The 22755-nt window shown below is 40.1% G+C and overlaps 4 protein-coding genes across 5 annotated transcripts; 1 reads left to right on the forward strand and 3 right to left on the reverse strand.

The window, feature by feature from the left end:
• Window positions 1-2749: 2749 nt before the first annotated feature.
• On the reverse strand, window positions 2750-4686 carry LOC141831502 (BTB/POZ domain and ankyrin repeat-containing protein NPR5-like). Its single transcript, XM_074718873.1, has 2 exons — window positions 3966-4686; window positions 2750-3896 (listed from the first exon to the last, which is right to left on the reverse strand). The coding sequence occupies exons 1-2, from the start codon at window positions 4449-4451 to the stop codon at window positions 3009-3011; spliced, it is 1374 nt and encodes a 457-aa protein (XP_074574974.1). The 5' UTR covers window positions 4452-4686; the 3' UTR covers window positions 2750-3008.
• Window positions 4687-12170: 7484 nt separating this feature from the next.
• LOC141832527 (uncharacterized) lies at window positions 12171-13011 on the reverse strand. The gene has a single exon (XM_074720023.1). It carries the CDS (start codon window positions 13009-13011, stop codon window positions 12307-12309), a length of 705 nt encoding a protein of 234 aa, XP_074576124.1. The 3' UTR covers window positions 12171-12306.
• A 1901-nt stretch (window positions 13012-14912) lies between these two features.
• Window positions 14913-18698, reverse strand: LOC141832661 (U-box domain-containing protein 44-like). 2 transcript variants are annotated; one of them, XM_074720120.1, is made up of 3 exons: window positions 17967-18698; window positions 17428-17728; window positions 14913-16470 (listed from the first exon to the last, which is right to left on the reverse strand). In XM_074720120.1, exons 1-3 carry the CDS (start codon window positions 18696-18698, stop codon window positions 15005-15007), a joined length of 2499 nt encoding a protein of 832 aa, XP_074576221.1. In that variant the 3' UTR covers window positions 14913-15004. The 2 variants fall into 2 exon arrangements, with proteins under 2 accessions (XP_074576221.1, XP_074576222.1); XM_074720121.1 differs by having other exon boundaries at window positions 14913-16467; window positions 17967-18350.
• A 1289-nt stretch (window positions 18699-19987) lies between these two features.
• On the forward strand, window positions 19988-21345 carry LOC141832000 (uncharacterized protein At5g39865-like). The gene has a single exon (XM_074719455.1). The coding sequence runs from the start codon at window positions 20174-20176 to the stop codon at window positions 20804-20806; it is 633 nt and encodes a 210-aa protein (XP_074575556.1). The 5' UTR covers window positions 19988-20173; the 3' UTR covers window positions 20807-21345.
• Window positions 21346-22755: the final 1410 nt, after the last annotated feature.

Consider the following 22755-nt stretch of genomic DNA (forward strand, 5'->3'; position numbering starts at 1 on the left):
ATTAAAAATAAATCATTTTTATTTATTTTTTATTTTTTATTTTTTTTCTCTTTTTCTTTTTGGTTCACCGACACTGGACCCTTTTACTTTATGAGCCGACCGAATCCAGAGACGATAAAAGTAACGGTTGGCGGTGGGTGGACTCGACCGGGTCAACAGGAGAATACTTTTTTTCCAAGGTCTTTATTGCTTAATGGCCCATTTGAATACAGGGTATGCATTAAATTTATTTTTAACTTATAACTTTCATTTGAATACAAATTTAAAATTAAAATTTAGATAAGTTAATAAATAAGTTTATTTATAAATAATTATGATCTTTGTTAGTGCTCAGCATGTTTGAGCTTCACCAAAATACTAAATTTGTACGGCTGCCCTACATTAATGACTCTTACCATTTATATTTAGAAAACTAGAGGGTGTTTTTAGGCAAATACACATTTGAATTGCGCTGCATGATTAACTTGGGGCCCAAATTGGGCCGTTGAGGTTTGGCCCATTAACTTACATAAAGAAACACGACAGCCCAGAATTAGCCCAAATGGCGCTTTCTTGTTTTCATTAAAAAATAATCAGGAAAAAGAAAATATATATATTTTTTACACACTGACCATCTTGAAAATCTATTAATAAGCTCTCCTATGCTAAAGCTAACAATATTTTTATAAAATTCTCTACTAAAACTATTTTTTTGTGCGTTAATAATTGTTTTATCCCTAAGTTTATGTCATTAACTAATCATCATTGCACTGATAATGATACTAAAAGGTTAAATTCTTTCTAGGCCAATAATATTTATAGAGAGGCTATATTGCATAGTTCGATAGTGTAAATTATATGAAAATCTTTCTTTTAAAGATGAATTAGGTATGCACATATGTTGCTTGAAAGTCTACAAACATGTTTATCCTTATTCCTTTCATCATCTCATAGTCCATTGATCTTCATTCGTTAGTTAACTTCGAAGTTATGGATGTAAAAAAGTATTGTAAGTAGAGATAGATTTGTACCTTCCATGAACATTTTAACCTAGAATTGTCGAACTACTTTTCAATATAAGTCATAGAGTTCTAATTAGTGTATTATAATCTATCGTTAAGTTGTTTAGTTTCTTTGAAAGTAATCATTTGGCAATATAGTCATTAATAATGATAATGAAGTTATAGGCCCAATGGCTAAGTTGGAGATCATTTGATAACTATGGTCATAATTAGTCAAAATTAATAAATAATCTTTGACATTATTGATTTTTAACCACTTCAAAACAATTCTAAACAAAATGATTTATGCATAACTTAATTAATGGCTTAATTATCATTAATACGTGATTATTTAAAACATATATATGTTGATGTGATTCATGCAAACCATGAAACAATCAATGAAGAAACAAGAATGATTAAGAAAACCTTGGCAAACTTTACATTACATGTGTCGAAGATGAATCGAATGCGAGTGAAGAGAAGATCGAATAAGTAAGATGGAATGAGACAACGTAACCCATTCAAAGATAAGTTTCGAAATTTACTTCTTTTTTTCTAAAAAAAAAACTTTAGCAAATCATTCATTAACCTCTAGCTCTATTAATAGTTCTGTAATTAACATAATCCAAAAGAATACAAATCTTTGTTTATTTAACAATTTATACAAGTTATGTTACATTTCAATAGATAATCAAACATTTAAAAAAATTATATGTATACATATAATTAAATATTGGCACAAAATACATGCTCAATTAGTAAAGACCTTGAAAGTTAATTACTGCTAAAATCTTAGAAACCTATCAAATACATAAACTAAGTTAATATAAATTGCAAAAGGAAAAGTTTCTTTCAATCTAGTAATTAACCTTGAAACATGTTTCAATATTATCCATTGATATATATTCTTAATTAATCATAATTTGTCGAACACAAATATATTCAACATAAATTACATATTTTCAGTTTAATTAAGTTAAACACAAAGATTCTTTACTACTTATCAATAATTAGTAATTAACAAGGTCTGAAGATGAATACAAGCAAAGAGGCTGATTCATAATGCAGACAGAATCTAACTGTAAATTCAGCACAAAACATTTCTAACAAAACCTAAATATCCAAGAACGTCTATATGGCAAAGATATTAATTAAGGAAATGATAAATGAAAAACAAAGTATAAATATAGTTTTCTATTCGATGATATATTTGTTTGTTTGTTTGTTTGTTTGTGTTGTGTTGAATATTAATAGTGAAGAAGAGCTTGGAAAACCATTTGCAGCAGGAAGGGCATTGAAAGCTCTGGCCAAGGAAATTAAAGAAATGGGTACTCAAACTGTTGGAGAAGACAACTCGATGTGCTGAATTGCTCATTGCCTGCCTCGACATATCTCATTTTGTGCATCCAAACAAAGCACCAATCTCTGTACTTTGAAAAGAAAAGAAAAGGAAAGAAAAGAAAAAGAAAAAGAAAAAAGAAAAAAAAAACTTCACAGTGCCTCACTGTTGCACCACAACCCTAGCTAGCTGCTGATATGCCATGGCGCACGACGCAGATTGCACTCTAGGAAGAAGGTCTCTTCCTTGCCGTCGGATCGTAGTATTTCGGACTCATCGTGGCCGTCGACTACCGGGTGATTCATTCATTCATTTCATGACTTAGGATACCCTAAAACAAGGGTTATGAGATCACCACACCACAGTACACTGAAGAACCCTAGTGTACCAGGATGATCAACAAGAAACAGAGAGAAAGTATTGAATTTGGGAATTAATATTTAAGAAATTGTTTGATTATTTCTACATGTCCATGGTTGCTAACTAATGGCTAATGCATGCTACAAAACGAAACAATGGAAGACCCTCATGAAATTCAATTGCACACCAAGCACACTGATGATTGATGAGAAGGGAAATGATCCAATTGATTAGGAGATATATATATAGAGAGAGAGAGATTATATATAGATTTTGATGAATCGAATGCGAGATTTGTATGTAGAACTTTGCTTACAGATTTAGATTCATCGAGGGTAGATATTGATGGAGTGATGATGCGAAGTGGCGCCGTCGCTGCTGTTATTGTGGGTGTTGTTGTTGTTGGCGGCGGCGGCGGCGGCGGCAGCAGCCTCCTCACGCGACATGACGAGGGCGGCAGATTGGACGAGCTCGAGGCAGAGGCGGAGCTTGTTGGGCTCGACGTGGGCGAGGCCGGGGACGCCGGCGCCCTTGAAGAGGAAGTCGGAGGTGAGGCCGCGGAGGACGTCGAGGGGCGTGACGCCGGCGCCGTCGAGGGTGCGTGCGGTGGGGTCGGCGTGATGGTCCAGCAGAACGGCCACCATGTCCGGGCACACCATCTCGGCCGCCACGTGGAGAGGGGTCTTCCCCGCCGGCCCCGCCCGGCGGTTCACGTCCGCGGCGCCGAGCTCGAGGAGCGCCTTCACCACCTCGCGGCAGCAGTTCTCGACGGCGTAGTGCAGCGCGAGCGCGTCGTCGAGGTTGAGCCCCTCCCCCATCACCATCAGCTTCACCAGCTCCACGTCCGAGCTGTCCAGCGCCCGCCGCATCCGTCGGATCTTCTGCTGCTCGTCGACGAGGTGATGGTCGGTGCCGCCGCAGGGGACGGCGAGCTCGAGCCCGGGGTGCTGCTGCTGCTGATGCGCCTGCAGGTGCGCCGGGAATAAGGCGCCGGCCCCGCGGGCGAAGGAGCTGATCTTCAGCCGGATCTCCTCGATCTTGGCGACGACGTCGAGGGGGAGGTGCTTGGCGAGCACCTCCGCCGGCAGGCCGGACTTGGCCACGAGGTGCGAGCACGTCGTCCACAGCTGCCCTATGTTTTGCTTCCTCGACGCCACCAGCACCTTCATCACGTCCTCAATCGACGCCTTCTCCACCATTCCGACCAAATGTTTCTGCGAGATCGATCGATTTACCTACTTATTCCATGCTATCGGCGACGTTTTAGCTCGACTACTACCTACCTGAGTGAGAAGGGCGAGGGGTTCGACGCCGAAGGAGCGGGCGGCAGCGAGGATATCGAGGGCGAGGTCGACGGCGGCGGGGCAATGGGTATGCCAGCAGGAGCGGTCGGGGCAATTGGGGCGGGCCTCGTGCTTCTGCGGCACCAGCGAAACCTGGCCGCTGTAGAGGAACTGGAGCACCAGCAGGAACACCTCGTAGCTGACGGAGGTGACCGCGATGATGCCGGCGCCGCGGCCCCCAGGCGAGTTCGCCATCGGGCTCAGTCCCGCTGTCGTCGTCGTCGTCGTCGTCGCGGACCGCGAGGCCGCGCCGTCGCAGAAGAACCTCCGGAAGAAGAGGGAGCGGGCGGCGAGGATGCATCGGTGCGCGTGCACCACGCGGCCCTCCACCCCGAAGCTGACGTCGCTGAACGCCTGGCCGTTGATGAGCAGGTTGAGATAGTCCATCGACAGCGCCTTCAACGCCGTCTCCTCCTCCTCCTCCATTCCTTACCTTCCCCGGCCGCCCTGCAGCTCAATTCTCTCCTCAGCTAGCAAACCGAACTATCCCAACCTGATCAGCCTTCTCATCTCCCACGCCTCTCCCACCTCCATGACCGATGATCCGATTCAGAGATCAAATCAAGAGGAAGACGAAGACGAAGACGAAGAAGAGTGTGGAAGTAGGGAACAAGTGGGACTGGTTTTGGTCGTGGAGCCTTCAATTTTATTTATTTTTTAATTTTTTTGCTTCTGCAACTTCTATTGACATTGTTTTCTAGCTTCCTTCCTCCCTTTTAAAGCTTATTTGCCCTTCGATCTGACTGATTTGATCTTGACCGAGATTAAATCAAAGTCAGATCGTAAAAAAGAGCCTTACACAGTTTAAAACCGACTTAAAAAGCTTGTTTTGGGATCGAGAGATCAGAAAGCAAATTGGGTGGCTGTGGGAAAGAAAGATGATGATGATGATGATGGATATGCTCTTTGTTTTAATAATTGAGATCCAATCATTTTGCGAATTAAAAAAAAAATTAACTTTAAAATAAAATCCAAAGCATATATATATTCCAATCCACCAAGATATTGAGCTTTGTCGATAAGATTTATGAGATTGGGGAATCGCATTCATTCATTCATTCATTTTCATTATAGTATTTTCTTTCTTTATCTGAATAAAATTAGAAAAGTCAAAGTCAAAGTCAAAGATGCAAAACAAGTCGCGCTCGCTGAAAAGCCGGAGGAACCTTTGATTTAAATTAATTACATTTTTTTTTTGTGAAAATAAAAATTAAAAAATTAATTGCATTAAATTAATTTGTCTTCGGTTTAACAAATTAATTAATATTATCGGACTAATTCCATCTTTGATTTGGTTGATTAGTTGTTTTCCAGCATTAATGACTCTCTTGTGGTTTATTAATTAAGCACCGCGCCGATGTCGGCAGATCGATCGATTCCTCTAACCGATACAACAACTAATTAAATCATGCATCACCTTAATTCTTTTTACTTAATACGAAATTATCTCTAATTAATAATGCCTTAATTAATTATATATATATATATACAGGTAGGCACTGCAGCGCTGCTTCTTGAACAGTGGCGACGACGACGACGACGCTGAGTCATGGGCGCCAACAGTCGCCGTCGCCCTCGATCGCCGTCATGGAGCAGCATGCAGGGACACGCGCGGTGCGGAGGGGAGAAGGCGGAGAGCTAGCAGGCCAGCGGCTGGGTCGCTGCCCGGCTGACGCGGCGGAGTGATCCGGCTGGCTGGCTGGCTTCTCCTCGTGCTCCCCGCCGCGCACGGCCGTCGTCCTCGCTCCTTCCCTCCCTCTCTCTCTCTCTCTCTCTCTCTCTCTCTCTCTCTCTGTCTTTAATTTGCACTGCAGTTATAGGGACTCGCGCAGCGCATACGGCAGCAGTACCGCAGTCCATGGCAGCACCTGTCTCTTCGATCACACCATCTCTCTCTCTCTCTCTCTCTCTCTCTCTCTCTCTCTCTCCTTGGCTTGGCTTGGCATGCACGTGCGACAGCGAGAGGCGAGGAGGAGGAGGAGGAGGAGGAGGAAGAGGAGGACATGCGTACGTGGGCTGATTGAACGTATCGCTGAATGATTTGCGTTTGACTGGTCATGCTCATGCATTCCCTCTTTCTCTCTTCCATCACATCTATATATCTCCACGCTACCTCTTTCTCTCTTTCTATCTTTCTTTTTTTTCTCTCTTCCTTTTTCTTCCCCAACTCCTCTCTCAGCTCCAGTTCTTCTTCTACTCCTTAATTAGTGTGTATCCACTCCTGCCACGCCTCTTTAATTACCGTGCTCCCCACCCTACCTGCTCTCTGCCCTGCTCTTCGTCTTTTTGTTTCTTTCTTCTCTCCTCTTTATTTTACCTTTTCTCTTTGCTTCCCCTCCTTCTCCTTCGACGACGACTGTGTGATATATCATTGTTACACAAATTAATTAACCATTAATCCTTTTCTACTTGTTAATTAAGACAAATTTAATATATAACAATGGAGTTGAACCCTACCCTAAAGCAAGGGAGTTGGACTTGGATCCTCCCCTAAAGAAGAGATCTAAGAAGAGGGATGAGTGATGGTGGAAAAGTAGTCACAAACATCTTTTTGTAAGGGTGGATGACTTTTATGAATTTAGCTCCTTTTTTGTGGGACACTAACTTATCGTGTTCATGCATATCTATGCTAGCTTTTGTTGTTTAGATCTTTCAATTTGTGTCTGACTTGGATGTCACTATATATATAAGGGCTTAACATCTATATATTTTTAATTTTCTTTATTCTAAACACTAAATTTGAAATCATAAACTCTAAAATCTGAAATATTAACTAAAAAAATAAAATTTTATACTAAGTATATATAGTCCTTTGTTCATCAAAATGGCTTGTTAGTTTATAACTATTGGCTTGAGGGAAAGATGGATATTCAACTAAAGTAAATTAGCTAATTAATTAACTTGTTTTATCATCTTTTTTATATTCTAGTAAACAATGAGAAAATGCTTAAAAGTAAACATGACACATAAAGGGAGACAAAGGAGCACAAGGCTATCATTAGACTACCCTAACCCTAACATTATTTTTAAAACCTTTGTTTACACATTTATATATTGTTGCCTTGGAAGATTCATCAACTGAAATTAGGGTTCCAATATATTTTTAAATCCTTTGTTTACACATTTCTATATTGTCCTATTAGCTAGGATGGTAGGAAATAAATTTGCTAGGGACATTAATTAAATATATGTCCCAATATAATTAATGGACAAGATGGATTCCACACCTACCTTCCAAATTCCATAATTAACAATATATTTTTAGATTATAAAACTTAAGATTCCAAGGGATTAAGAAGACATGTGGTGCTCATGCTTCATCATAGTGAAATGACCTTATTTGGATAAAATAATCATCATTAATTAATGTGGGGAGCTACATGATAGATACATCATCGATGGGGCCCATTCATAGATAGAACAATTTTAATTAATTTACACTAAATTATGTTAATATATAAAAGACAAACAATATGCTTAAACCCAATCAGTCTCATGAACTCAATTTCTGGGGGTGATCGATCCGGTCCCATGGAAATTTTCCACCGACCATCAGGGTAAATCGGGAAGCGCATACGGCGGCCAATCCAGATGTCCAATTGTGTTTCCCATTTGGAACTACAAATACGCCGTAGCTGGGGATCGAATTGCGGGTCCCTAGGTCACAACCCGGATGTCTTACCGTTACACCATTGCCCCGGGGACTAACAATTCACATATTTTAGATTAACAACAATGTTTCATTAATTGTTCATATCAGTAAATTAATTTAATAAACTTTAATTGGTCAGGTTTCAAGAGTAATTCTTTTTTTTATTTATTTAATCAATGTTTATCTTAAAATATTATAATTTATGTTAAGAAAATATTAGTAGCTTAATACAATATGAATATATAGGCCATGCATTAATTGGCCTCTCTACTTCACAAAATTAAAAGTTAATAGTTTTAAATCATAAGGTTGTAATTTTCTTAATTCATAAGAAAATCCTTGATAATATAATTAACTAGGAAAATAGCAAGACTAATTACTCTTAGCTAAACCACTTTTGTCTCTTGTAATTAATTAGTGTACATCTTTAAAAAACATTATTCATTGGCTTGTGATACATGCACATCACATAACATGATTAAACACTTAAGGAACACGCAACTCGCTTGCTCTATCTTAATCTATATATGTGATTACATCAATATCATCATCACTAATACAACTAGACATGTGCAATATAAAGAGTTGAAATTGACTTAATGGTAATTCATATGCCTCAATTCTCCTTGATGTTATCGGTATCTAGTTGGCTCCAGGTCACCAGGTCAGCAAGATGCACTTACTATTATATTGAGAGACGTCCTAAGGCAATTGCCTTATGGTTGTACTATTTATTTGATAAATAAAAATTTACTATTTGAGTGTACATCTTCTATGTGTTTGATTGGATCTTAAACTTATTTACTGAATATCCGTAATATGATTTATAGCATGAGAGAATTTGTGATTGGATCACAACTAGTGAATATCTCTACATGTGCAATTATGAATGTATTAAAATTATCTCTAGTTGATGAATTGATGAACATGGACATCATCGATTCTGTTGACACTAGTACGTTTTAAACTCTTTGATTTTCCAAGCAGCTGTTCTTACTAGCTGGAGACGTTGGCTGTTGAGAGTTAAATATAGATACTAGTTAAAGGTAATTAATTCATTTGAGTGACCTGCCATGAGACTTCAAATGATTCTATGCATATAGAAATATGTCAATGAAGATCTCAGTGTAGCTTAAGTACGAGTTTTCTTTGACGTATGATATTCAAGTCATCTTGGTCATCAGGAAAGCTTATACTTTGACATCTTAAGCAAACATCTTTAAGGAGATGTGGATCCGAGATGATTGGGTGTAAGTTGAAATGATCGAAGGTGTTTGGATAGCCCATAGAAGATTCATCACTTTTTGAAAAAGAGTTGTATACCCTACAGTCGTCATTACTCTTTGGCCCAAAGTAGATTCCTATCGCTACGTCATTGTGGTGAGGTTTCTGCGCGGAACACTCCTCTCTTTACCAAACGAGAATCTTCCCATGTATTTTTCAGATTTACTTTAATGGTCGGTGAAAACTACTATGAGATCAAGTTGTTCACTTCTAAGATTAGTTGGTTTAAAGAATTGCATGGATATCTGAATTAATAAAAAAGAATATAATTGAAGTCACTCGCACAGGGTGTGGTGCAATGATAAAATTGGCAAGTGGAAAACTTCCATGGGATGGATCAGTCACCTACAGGATTAGCTGGTTTGAAGCATGAATACCTACATTAACAAAAAAAAGAAGAAATGATATAATGATAAAATACTCAAAAGAATAATACAAAGATTAGTTTAAATACGAGATGAGATAAGTATTTTGAAGATTAATTTTTAAATATATACATAAATTATATTTTAAATTTATTTGATAGATAGACTAATTACGAAAGAAGATCATCTTTGGTGAGAGATGTGTGAGGATAAAACTTAGTGAAAAAAGGGAAGAGAAGGTCAAACCCTTCCACTATGAGAGGAAATTAAAGAGGAGATAATGGATGGAAATGTTGGTGTAATGTGTAGGCCAGGGAGTAGAAAGAAGGTCTAGTCTTATCAAGACATGTGTGTGTGCTCATCCTCCATTCCATTAATATTGTCTCTTTGTGCAACACTTGTATTTGTTTGCCATTTCCTTGTTAGATCAAATCCCATTTAATTATTAAGAATTTTACATAATTTATTTTAACTAGGCTCTAAAATCAAATCCGATTTTTAATTCATTTATATTTATATTTATATTTGTCTAGTGTATTACGATAATTTATTAAATATTTAGTTTCAATAAAATTAAGTAAACCGGCCCACCAATCCGCAAGTGAGCCCAAAGTCCATTACCGGGTCGGATTTTGTTCGCCACCCGTTGTTATTCCTACCCGACCCGCTAACCGATGGGGATAGCGTAAAGGTAAACGAGCGCAAAGGAGAAGGAAGCACTCGAACATGGCGTCGATCACCACTGCGCAATTTTCGCCCTCCATTAATCCTCAGGTTTTCTTTGTCTTTTTTTTTCTTTTTCTTTTCTGTTTCGTGGCATGTTAAATGGATTTCTTTTTTCTTTTCATGTTAAATGGATTTCCTTTTTTCTTTTCGGTTCTTCGTATGTTCCAGCAACCTGAACACTGCGTTTCTCAGTGATAGAAGTGGCTTCTCAGTTTCTGTTGGAAAACCAATTGAAGTGCCATGCAATGTCACCATTACATTGGAAGGGCAGGATCTGAAGGTTAAGGGTCTACTTCGGGAGCTTTCAAAAACATGCCCTCGCGAAGTGAAGGTTGTAAGAGATGAATCTTAGCAATTGATGGGTGAACTTTTTTTTATCTTTTTAATTATTTGAATGTTTAGCTTTAAGCCAAGTTATTACAATCTCACTGGCATCTTCTTTAGGTAATTACTTACTTGTGTCTTTCTTTATGCTTATGATTCTTGTGTTGTTCAAGTTGATTTCAGGATAAATTCTTTGTTCTGTCAAACTGTCTCATTTAGTTTACACATGCTTCAGTAAAGTATGAATTGTTTCTCTGCTTATATTGACATCCAAGAATAAGGTGAAAGCCAGATTATGGCATTGTCTTTCAATTTTTTCAAAACTTCAAAAACTGATGTTTAATAAGATTCACTTACTTTAGAGGCAAAATGATTGATTAACCTCGCAGTCTATCATAAGCTAAGGAATGTGCTCGTGGTATTACAAAATTAGTAGAATCGATTCTCTATGCCAAGATCAGTTATGTAGACTGTATCATTTGTTGTATCCTTCTTATGGCACAAGTTTTATACTACCATGGGTGAATCTGTTAGGAATAGATTTGAGGGCCTGTAGGCATCTTATGTTGAAGATATAAGGAAAACATGATTCACTCTTGTCTGAATGGCCCTTTTGAGGATGTTCAGGTTCTTCTTTTTCTTCAATCTACTTTGTTCTATTAAGCAAATATCTAATCTCAAACAGGAATTGAATTAGTTTGAGATACTTGAATAAAGATCAAGGTTAGTCCTTTGAAATGTCTGATCAAGGTTACTATGGAGATTGTAGTTTTCTCAGATTATTAAACACAGTATTTACAATCTTCTCCAGATTGAGCTTGTCCATGAACTGAAGTCTATACACTGGCAAATATCCTGCTATTTGTCTTGTCAGATTATATTGGTCAAGAGTTGTTTTGCTCAGAATCGATTTCTACTGCTGTTCTAAGAAGTTAAGTTTAAGTTTTGGGTTTCATGTTTTCTGAGCACATAGTTAGTAGGGTTTCATTTTACTTTCCATAACTGTGATGAGTATGAACTATATATAGACAATTTGGACTGTATATCTAATAGGTCCCCGACTAGCTTGACTTCTTAGATATTGATCATTCGACGATATTCGATACGTTTCACACTACCTATCAATCTTAATTTGAGATTGATTAGGTAAAAATGGCTTCTTTAATTCTTAAGAAAGGTAATTGGATGTTCATCCAGAGTCTTATGGCACAATGATCTGTTAGCAAGTGAATTCCTTAAATTAGCCTTCTGCTATCTTGTTTTACCCTGCAGCTAGTCGGAATCGATACTGTGCTATGTCGGAGGGCAAGGATCTTGTTCTCAACCTTGGGTTCTCCCATCCAGTTTGGATGGCGGTTCCTGAAGGTTTGAATGGGGCAAAGGCATCAAGTACGCCGGCGAAATTGTGCAGCGGAAGGAAGGCAAAGCTGGGAAGAAGAAGAAGTAGAACTGAATACTAGAACAATTTCTTCTGTACTTCACCCTCATAGTTTGTTCTTACAATGCTTAAGCTTCGTGTTGCTTAAAAATCATTGTTTTTGGATGACATTTATGGTTGGTTGATAGATGTGATAAACTATCAAAGTGATTTTTCTTGAATTTGTGCATCACAATTGAGTCTATACAAAGTTTGCTAAGGACTTTCAGTAATTCAAGAAATTATAAGCTCAAGAATGCTCTCAAACTGTGAACACCCAATCTGTTTATCAGTTATCGCATCAACAATTATAAACTTGTTCTTATAAACAAATAATGATCTGGGATTTCTGAATCTAATTGTAATAGTAGAAAATATGATAAAGAAATTAATCGGCATTAGAGAAGCGAATCTTCAGTTCCATTTTGTTCCAATCAGATACAAAATGATCCTATTTAATTTAATTTGTTCCTCCAATTCGATCACGAGCGCACATCACCACCGTGCTCGACTTCAGAAGCATCGCTGGCCGTCCATCATCCGGGCGAAATCGTTGAAGCAGACGAAGCCGTCGCCGTCGGTGTCGATGCCGTGGATCATCCGGCGGCAGTCGTCCAGGGAGCACCCCTCGTCGCCCAGCGTCTCCAACACGCGCCTCAGCTCCTCCGCCGAGATCTTCCCGTCGCCGTCGGCGTCGAAGACGGCGAAGGCCTCGCGCAGCTCCTCCTCCGCCTCCGGCGAGGGCTCCGCCAGCAGCGCCGCGAGCTCGGCCTCGGTGAGGTCGACGCCGCAGGCGGCGTCGATGGGGCCCAGGCTGCGCAGCGCGGCCTCGAGCTCGCGGGCGGAGAAGGAGGGCAGCAGGACGGAGCGAGGGGAAGCGGCAGCGTGGTGGGGGCGGAAGAGGGAGGAGGAGGAGGTGGAGGAGTCGCCGTCCGTGGAGGCGGCGGAGGAGGAACGACGAGAGGAGGACTTCTTGCTGCTCCTCTTGAAATGGGAGGCGAAGAAGGAGGGCACGGAAAGCTTCATGTCGGAAGCGTTCGTCGCCTTCTTCAGCCTTCTCTTCTTCTTCTTCTTCTTCTTCTTCCTCCTCCTCTTCCTCGCCTCCGCCACGGTTTCGACGGGCGTTAAAAAAGAAAGGAAGAGGGTGGCGGGAAGGGAGCTTCCACGAAGCTTCGCTCGCAGATTTTTTTTTACCCGCCACTTTGATTGGTGGACCATTCCCACTTAACAATGATATTTAATATAATAATATAGTAGTTTATCAAAAACAGACCTCCAATGCCTTTTTCAAACTTTCCCCTCCTTTAAAATAAAAATTACATAGATAGAGGTCGGCAGTATCGAACTGAATTTTTTTTGAAAAAATTAAACAAACTAAATTAATAAAAAAATTAATTAATTAAAATTAATTTTTTTATTATTATTAATTGATTTGATCAATATTTTTTTAAGTTCTACTTGTAGATTGATTTTATAATTAATCTCTACTACGATCTTCTACGGTTTATTTGAGAGGAGGTGAAGAGAAGGGCAAATAAGGGAAAAGAAATTTTAAACCTTGTTTGGAAAGAGTAAGGGAAGAGGAGAGAAGGATAAATTTTAATTTTATTTATTCATAAAAAAAGAAGATTTTTTTATACTCGAATATGGGATGTAAGAGAAAAGAAAGACAACTCTAAATATTATTGTTCTAATTTTATTCTTTATTTTAAAATATTAATTTTAAATAATTTATTTAATTTATTTAATTTTTTAAATTATATTTCGCATGTTTATGATATATCTACTACATTATTTTTTTTAAAATTTTTTTATTTATTTAAATTGTAAATATTAATTTTAGTTGATCTCACAAGGTGATTTTGATAAAAAAAATCTTACATCTATAAATTTAATGAACTATACATATTTTTTTCACATGTAAATTTATTTTTAAAAATAAAAATATTTTTATAATTTTATATATTTAATTCCCTTTCCTTTCCTTTCAAATAAGATAACATTTTTTCTTTCAAATAAGATAACATGTTAAGTTAATGAACATTCTGTTCCTCCCAAATAAAAAGATTATAAATACTTTTCTTCCCCTCTTTTTCCTTTTCGTTAATGAACTTTCTCTTATCCCATCCAAACATAGGACTAGAGTCAATTCCCACATATGTAGAGAGAGATAAATTCATAGGTAAAAAATTTATAAAATTTTAATCTAAAAAATGAGATAAAAAAAATATTAATTTTTTTTTTCATAGAATGATAATCCTAGTTAGTGGCTATTGACTATCTCCAGGAATGTTTCCCACCGACCACCAGAGTAAGTTGGGAAGCGCATATGGCGACTAATCTAGATGCCCAACATCCTTTGATTGCGTTCCTGGAGGAAAATTCTATGCAAATACGCTGTAGCTGAGGATTAAATCGTAAGTGCCTGAGTGACAACCCGGATGTCCTACCATTGCACCATTGCCTCGGGGATATAAAATTTTAAATTCATTAGTGTAGTGGTAAGAGACAGAATATTTTTCTTAAATAATTAAGATTTTAAACTCATATGATGCATACAGCATACATCCGACGATCGAATAATTATAATTAATGACGTTAAGATCTTGAATTTATTTGAGGATCGAAATGTGAAATCGGATCACTTACTTTAGAATTAGCGGATAATTCCAAACTCGTTGCAGTTCTAGAACGCACGCCGTAACTTTACCCAGCCGGAGGGTCAATAAAAGCAGCCCAGCCGAAACAGAGGAGCAAATTCCATTAACGAAGGTGGACTTGCGTTGGTTGGGCAGACACTCCACGCGCATTTGCCCTCCCTCGGGCCCCGCCTGCGAGCTGGCCCTGCAAGTGCGCGCCGTGTTATGTCGTCGCCTCTTCTCTTGCGGTCCGTCCCTTCTCTCTTCCTCCATTACTTGTCGTGCTCCACTTGGCTATTCATCCTTTGCTGACCTTTCATCTACCGCTCCTTTTCGACCACTAAATACACGGTCAGTGTTCCAGTCTTCCATCCTATTCATTCTTCCAGCAAGAGTACAGACTACTCAAAGAATTATGGGAATTGACATTAAGAAGGCCTAACTGTGATGTTTTCCACCCACCTACCCACAATAAAAATACAATACAATGGCATGCACATGTACAGTGGTCGTACCTTCTTAAGTTCAAAATTGTATCTTGTTGTGATCCTTTGAAGCAGCAGTAGCAGCTTTCAGAAGTAGCTCGATTGCATCTGCAGTAGCTGAAGGTGTGCGAGTATTTTGGCAATCATGGATTTTAAAGATGGAGTTGCTTTCTGAGCTAGATCGATGAGCACGAGTTGAGCAGCTTCGCCGTACTTCTCTCTGTGGCCTTCGAGCCTGAAGATCCTCTCCAACATCCATACTGCTTTCTCTCGAGCCTTCAGATTGCCGACTTCGAGGACTCTCACGAGTGCTTGCACTCCGGATGCCTTTTCGATCGCGTTGCTTCCGTTTTCCCAAATCTCATCCTTCAGTAGTGTCGCCAAAGCTTCGAGAACGGCCTCGTCGGCTTCGCGATCTTTGCCTTGGAGAATTTGTACCAGAGGAGACATGGCACCGGCCTTGACCAAACAAAATGTGGTTTTGACGACGCAGTTGCCGTTGTGGACATCGCAAAACGTTTCAGATGATGAAGGAACACACATCCATCTGGTAGGCTTGACCTCGACCAAAGCTACTGTGTTCTGTGATAGCTGACCCAGTGAAACAGCAGCTTTAGATTTGGCAACTATAGAACCGCATGCAAGTAACTTCAACAAGCAAGAAATTACGCCATGGGACGCCGATATCCTTTGCAGTTTCTTATCCCAAGGTACAGTGAAGCGAACCATCACGCCTGCAATGTTCTCGAGCAAACACATTTTTGTAGGATTCAAAGTCCTTGCGATGGTCATATCGAATAGAGAGATCAAAACAGGGAGCAAATTTTCCTTCACGAGTATATCTGTGACTCTTTTGTCATTGAGGGGGAGATTGCTCAGTATGCCAAGAGCAGCAGATTTTTCATTGTCTGATGTCGAGGCTGCGATAATATTAACAAGAAGGTTCAGATGTGCTACTCCAATCTGATCAAAACACTCGCCGGCAGGATCAAAATCTTTAGAGATGTGGACTAGTAAGTTTAAGGCTGCAATTCTGATCTGATCATTACTCTCAGTTAGGAAAGGTAAAAGCAGCTGCAGAGCACCATTTTCCCTCATTTTAGTTCTGATTCTTTTGGCATTGGAGTGACTTGCAATTCTATTCAGTGCCTGAAAAAGATGGATCTGGATTGCACTACTTGAATGGTTAAGAAGCGAAAGCATTTGTAGCGCCATACCCTTTTTAGTCAGAATTCGATCAGATTCAGCTATGTTTGCAAGTATAGCAGCTGCTGGTTCTCGAAGAGTCACGAGCACTGATGTGACAGAAAATAGGAGTTGAAGTAAATGTTCTATGGCACCTGAATCAATCAAACGCTTGATGTTCTCTTCTAGTATAGAGAGATTGCGCAAGGCGCCCAATGCAGACAACTTAGCTTCAAGTTTGCCAGAGGTGAACATGTTTACAAGGGGTTCAATGGAGCCCTCTTCTCCAAGAGTAGATCTTATTTGATCTGTGAGTTTCATTCTTGAAATTGCATTTGCCATAAGAATCTTGTTCATCTCAGAACCTGCTGATGCAATATTAATTGAATGGATCAAGTTTAGCAGGAGTAATTGTCTCACCAACACTCTCATCTATGTTGAAAATGGGGGACAAAGGGAGAGTAAAATAAAACATGCGATATTACAATGACGATAAAAGGTAAATGCAAACTGTTTAAGTTCTAAAAAACCATGGAAGGCAATAGAGATTCCATATCAATGCACATCTTTATATGATTCCAGTTAGAATAAGTAACTAATGTCAGTTTCAGAGAAGAAGAAGAAGAAGAAAAACTAGTGTCAAACTTCAGAAATATAAACAAATCGTAAAGGCTGGACAGAAACCAATTTGGCATTCACATTCTCCATATTGGCAAAAGCACATCATAAGATGAAATCTAGATTATGGTAGGATCTCATAGCTATTACTCTTGCAGAATGCATGCCTTGTTGTAAAGAATAGTGATTTAGACTGCTTCTAACAGGTTTTCTAATTAAAACCTAAAAACACCTGCAAGCAACTTGCAGGGTATCAAGATTGAATAAACGACAAAAAGATAAATAAACTGCTATTATGTATTTCCTGCACAACATTATCAGGTACTATTTCATGCATATATTTAAGTTGAACTCCAAGGTTATGAGTACCTGATTGTTGTGCGAGTTCAGAATTAAGATGTGTTATGACCTAATTGTTAGCTATTCATTTGGTGGAAAAATTCTTGAAAAAGAAAAGATGAATGTTGATGTGATGAAACTCTTTTAGTTGCACTACACTCTTCTTTAATATTCTTTAGTTGTTATGAGTTTCATGACTGGCTCATGGATGCAAGACCTATGGAATTTCTTCAGTCTTTAAGTAGCTTCTGTCTAAAATTGAAAGATGCAAGCAGATAAAAAAAGAAGTACAGTACTACAAAATGCTGATCAGGAACAAAATAATATAACATTTTGGAAATATGTATAGAAGATTGACATAAAATTACCTTCCTTTAGGTATCTTACTAGTGGGCTGAAGTAACCAGCCTCAGCCATAAGGAGTACATTGTGGGCATTGCCTGATAAAACAACCAATAACCTTCCTGCATATTCGGATGCAATGCTATCTTCCCCATTTCGCAAAGTGACAAGCATCACCATACAACCTTGGATCCTACCAATCCTTTGTCGAACTTTTAGGACTTCAGACAAATCCAAAAGCAGCCCCACTGCTTCCCTACTCTCATCAACATTCCTCGATAAAGACCGCACGATAGTGGAAAGAGCTTCAACACCAGCCATTTTCTCCTGCAAGCTAAGCAATGTCATAAACATGCCATACAGAGAACAAGATGATCCTACATCACATGACTAGATGCAATTTATCATATCCTAGCAAAGATAGTAGTAGAAAGCAACAAAGGGTAGTGCATTCCTAACTCTGTAAATGAATTATTAAGAGTAAATTCCACAGAAGCAAAATAACAAACACATTGATTGCGAACTACGAAGCGTGGAAAGAGCATAAATGTATCCAAAATCCTACCTTGTACTCGGTGCTGTGCGATGCAAGCTTCCTGAGTACCTCAATCATCTTCAATCTGTTCTCGCACTTGGACGAAGCCAATCGATTTAGCAGAGCAGGGATCAATGTTCCACCATCTTCCCCCACAAATCCTTCTTCTGTGAGGACCGCAATCTCAAAAAGAACCACCCAGAGCTCATCCTCATCCGCATTCTTAATCCGCACGACCAAGTCTTCGGTGTCGCCCAACGCGGGGCCACCACCAACCTCCTCGATTGGGCCATCAAACCGCGCTTCCATCATCTCCCCCCGAACCGCGTCCATCTCGCTCCGAATCTCCACCGGCGCATCGGCCCACGCGCCGGCCAAGACGAGGAGGCCCCGCTCGAGGCATCGAGCGGCGCCGTCGAGCAGCCTCACGGAAACGGAGGCGGCGTAGGAAGACGCTCCGGAGGAAGATGCTCTCCCTGCGAGAGACCTAGCGCGGCGGAGCTCGGCGCCCAGGGATTCAAGGGCGCTCACCCTGCTCGACGCGTCCGGCAAGTCGGCGACCTCTTGCTGGAGCACGAGGAGGGATTGGAGGACGGGGTTAATGCGGGCGACGAGACAGGAGAAGACGAAGAGGGGGGCGGCGCAGCGGCGGGAGGAGGAAGGCTCGGCGGCGTCGGCAGGAGGGGCGGCCAGGGCGGCCGCCTCGTCGACGGCGTCCATGAGGCGGGAGAGAAGCTTGGCGACAGTCGCTGCGCCCTCCATTCTCTCGCAGCCGGAAGCAGTGCTTTTCCGGCGAACTGGCGAGGGAGGCGGTTGAAATTTATAAAGGTGGATTAGGGCGAAGCAGAAGTGACGTCAGAAGCGAGCGGATGGCACTTGGAGGAGGAGAAGAAGTCAAACGAGCTTGTCGAACTGGGTCAACGTCATCCCCATCTTGACGATGACGTGGCAAAGACCGGTTCAAACTGACTTGGACGGCGTAAGGATCTCCTGTACTCTCCACGTCACCAACAACGTCATTCGCGCACAATTCTGGCATCGGAACAACTGGTCCCACCGATATCAACCAGTATGCAAAAGGAGATAGGTGGACGATGTTTCGAGGAGAACCGTTGATCTGACGCGTTCGAGGTGTGGGGGAGGTGGACGCTGGGAGTTGAGCGAGTCAACCGAACCAAACGGAACGTTACAAACTTGTAGCGTGCGTTATTGAGCTTGGTAACGTGAACCGAACGTAGGAGAAGACAGGTACCGGTTCGCGTTACGTGGATGTGACGGTCAACCGGATAACTTAAATACCGGGCAAACAGAGATATATAAGACGCAACGTTTTGTCCTTAAATAAATAAAGGGTTAACACTTTTTTTACTTATAATATAAAATAAAATATCAATTTATTTACCTCATAAACTCCTATTTCTTTTTAATTAGGCTCTTAAATATTGTTCTTTTTTGTGGTTTAATTAGTCAAACTATAGAAAATTATAAACTCGATTCCTTTCATATGAATAACTTTTAAAAAAACCATCAATTAAATCAAGATGTTGTCATGGGTGATCAAATTCTCATATGGCAAAATGTCAACTCCAAAATTAAAAACTATTTGTTGATATCTCATTTGACATCCCACCCTTTCCTCAATGACAAATTAAAAAAATTAACCTTTATTTTTATTAAATAGTAATTCAATCACATTCAACATGAGTGTTCCTAATTAAATAATTACTTATATAGTTAATAATGCATGCATCCGGATCCGACCCGATCGGATCCGGATCCGGATCTTTTCCCTACGTTTCCTCTTACTGCTTTCCTACTAAGTAAACCATCTAAATTATTTGTTTACTTAAATAAAATAAAAGACGGATTTTCTACGCACATTAAATAATAATAATAATTTCTAAAAAGAGAGAAAATTAATTAGGAAAAGCTGAAATTTATTTTTTTAAAAAATAGTTTAAAATTAATTAATCGAATTAGAAAAAAGTTGGCTCCTGCCTTCTTGTTGTTAAAGGCATAGCGGGAGGCGCCTTCTCGAGGTCATTCTCCTTCCGCCGTCTCGTCGCCGACGGTCGCCGCCCTCCGCCGCAGCTCCTCCGCCACTTCGATCGCCTTTTCTGTATCGATCCGTCGCTCGCGCCTTGTCCATCTCTTCGCCGTCGCCTGCGCTGCTCGGCCTCTGAACCCTAGAGCCGATCGATCACGCGCCGATCGACGTCAGGGAGGTCGTTGAACTCATGGCTGACTATCCGAATCGGTTGCAGTCTATGTCGAAATCCTCCTCTTCGTCGTCGTCGTCCTCTTCCGGCGCTTCCGTGTTCAGGAAGCCGTTCTCCATCCTCCGATCGTTCTCTTACCACGCCCATCGGCGCGCCTCGACGAGGACCCTCGCGAGGCGATTTGCCGACGAGCCGAAGCGCCCCAAGGTGGTTCTCTACTTCACCTCGCTCCGCAGCATCCGACGCACCTTCGAGGACTGCTGCGCTGTCCGCGCCATCCTCCGAGGCTTCCACGTGGCCGTCGACGAGCGCGATGTTTCCATGGATGCATCCTTCCGCCGCGAGCTTCAGGAGTTGCTGGTGAAGGGCCGGCCGTTCGTTTTGCCCCAGGTGTTCATTGGAAGTCGGTGGCTCGGCGGGGCGGAAGAGATCCGGCAGATGCACGAGGCTGGGGAGCTGGGGAAAATGCTCGAAGGGGTCGCCGCTCAGGACCCGGCGTTCGTCTGCGACGGCTGCGGTGGTATGCGGTTTGTCCCGTGCTCCAATTGCCATGGAAGCCGAAAGGTGTTTGTTGAGGAAGAAGGGAGAATGAGACGTTGCGAACTCTGCAACGAGAATGGATTGGTACGATGCTCTTACTGCTGTTCATGAATTTTATTTTATTTTTTCATTGTCAAAGGGAGTAACTTTTACTGGGACTAGATTTGGAGATGATGAATGAATTAAAGAACAGATGATAGTTGGGGAAATATTTTCGCTTTGATTCATGTTTGTCGATCTGGAAGAAGTCAGTTTACTTGCTTGAGTGGAATTTTACTCAATTTAGACGAATTCGAGAGTGCCTTTTTTTGTTTGGAGCTGATGGTTTCTCATTGCTAGTGCTGATTTTGAAAAGAGAAACACTGGTTCTTGTCTCAAAAGTGTGCTGGTGAAAGGAAAGAAATAAGCTGTTTGTATAATCCGATTGTACATATTGGTTTGCCGATAACATGCTCGATTGTTATTTCTTCTGGTGTGCAATGTTGAACAATGTTCAATGTGAGTTGTATTTGAGATTGCCAAAGTTTATTCGGAGTTAACGGCTTCTCTTTGATAGCTAGTGTTGATTATGATAAAGAAGTTACTGAAGATTCTAATCTCACAATTTGTCTGTGTAACATGGTTGTACTAGTTGGTTTGTTTATAACATGGTGTTCCTTATTTCTTGTATTGTGCAATGTTGTATAATAGCTGTGTTGATGTTGAGCAGATCATTTCCATTAACAGTTAAGCCATATAATGTTAATTTAAGTGCTTTTCTGAAGATTCATAAGTCTCCTACTCTGTGTTACAATCAAGGTTCCATTGCATGGTTTGGATTTACATGGTGTTTTGGATATCTATTGTCAACAGTTTGATTCTCTTGTGAAAAAGAGTTTGAGTTATTGATTGTTTTTGCACTTTCTTAATTTTTTTATAGTAGAAAAGATAAGATTGTTATTCTGGATTAGGTAATTGCTCTCTTCTTTTTTTTTTCACATTGTATGTAAGTTTCTTTTCAGGTGGATGAGAGAAATCATTATCTTTTTTGCATTGCTATAACTACATGCATCTTACATATGGGGTACTATGTGGCATGAACCCTCCACCAGACTCTACAAGACAGTCATATTGTTAAGTGCATGCTAGTGCATTCTTTGCATTGTGTGATACTAAAGTATTTCTTGCAACTATCAATTAAACTGCCTTAACATTGTCATTACAACAATCCAGTACTGCTCCATCTTCTTAGGCTCCTGACTACATGTGATTTTTAGTTGGAATGATTGATATCATCTTTTATTGCACTTTATGGAAACAAATAACTCACTAGTTTGATCGATAGGTTATCTTTACCGATTGACATGGATTACAATGATGCCTAGTTTGCATGCATTATTTACTTTTTATACCTTTCCTCTCTTGTGAGTATGTGCAATTGATCACCTGTTGATCTGTTCCTTTGTTTCTGTTTGACATCTTGAATTGATGTAATAACAATTGCTTATTAGCTTATTATTTCCTTTTTGGTTTTTCTGGTCTGTTTATTATGAAGGTAAGATTGATTAATCTTCTTTCTATCCTCACCTTTGACAATTCATGAATCAGGCTTTATGATCACAGACTTGAACCTTTCCAAACCAATTGCTGTTAGGCTCAACCCTGGACCACCCTCTCCTTTTTTGAGAGAAAGGATGTGGGGGAAAAAGGGAAGATAGTGGAAGATATTATATTCTTTGATTTGAGTCAGAGATATTATATTCTTTTGAGACTGAGAAATCAAGGGAAGTAGAAGGAATTTTGCTTTCTTAAAGGTAAAGGGGAGTTTTTTGGTCCCAAATCATTTGATTGCTCAAGGTAGAGATGAGTAATTAAGATGATTAGAGAATCCAACCATCTTAACACTTCTGCAAGAGGCAAATCATGTCAAATCTGAAAAGTGATAGCTGCTAGCTGCAAGTAAACATGTCCTTCAGATTTTTATTGTTTAGAAATTATTTAAACCAGCTCAATTGCTTCCCATTTGATTGCATTTTTTTGGTACTTGGAACCTTTAGCTTCTTGCTATATTACCTTCAGCC

This window comes from Curcuma longa, chromosome 7 (genome assembly GCF_044706935.1).
Source record: "Curcuma longa cultivar G26 ecotype Majalengka, Jawa Barat chromosome 7, ITB_CL_G26_1.1, whole genome shotgun sequence".
NCBI lineage: Eukaryota > Viridiplantae > Streptophyta > Magnoliopsida > Zingiberales > Zingiberaceae > Curcuma > Curcuma longa.

Bases quoted from the DNA above. Each gene is read 5' to 3' on its own strand.
- LOC141832527 (XM_074720023.1), bottom strand. From the start codon at position 13,011: ATGGTCCACCAATCAAAGTGGCGGGTAAAAAAAAATCTGCGAGCGAAG.
- LOC141832000 (XM_074719455.1), top strand. From the start codon at position 20,174: ATGGCTGACTATCCGAATCGGTTGCAGTCTATGTCGAAATCCTCCTCT.
- LOC141832661 (XM_074720120.1), bottom strand. From the start codon at position 18,698: ATGGAGGGCGCAGCGACTGTCGCCAAGCTTCTCTCCCGCCTCATGGAC. The intron at 17,729-17,966 runs GTAGGATTTTGG...CTTAGCTTGCAG, and splicing joins CGCACAGCACCGAGTACAAG to GAGAAAATGGCTGGTGTTGA. The intron at 16,471-17,427 runs GTAATTTTATGT...ATATTGCATCAG, and splicing joins AGTAAGATACCTAAAGGAAG to CAGGTTCTGAGATGAACAAG.
- LOC141831502 (XM_074718873.1), bottom strand. From the start codon at position 4,451: ATGGAGGAGGAGGAGGAGACGGCGTTGAAGGCGCTGTCGATGGACTAT. The intron at 3,897-3,965 runs GTAGGTAGTAGT...TCGATCTCGCAG, and splicing joins CCCTCGCCCTTCTCACTCAG to AAACATTTGGTCGGAATGGT.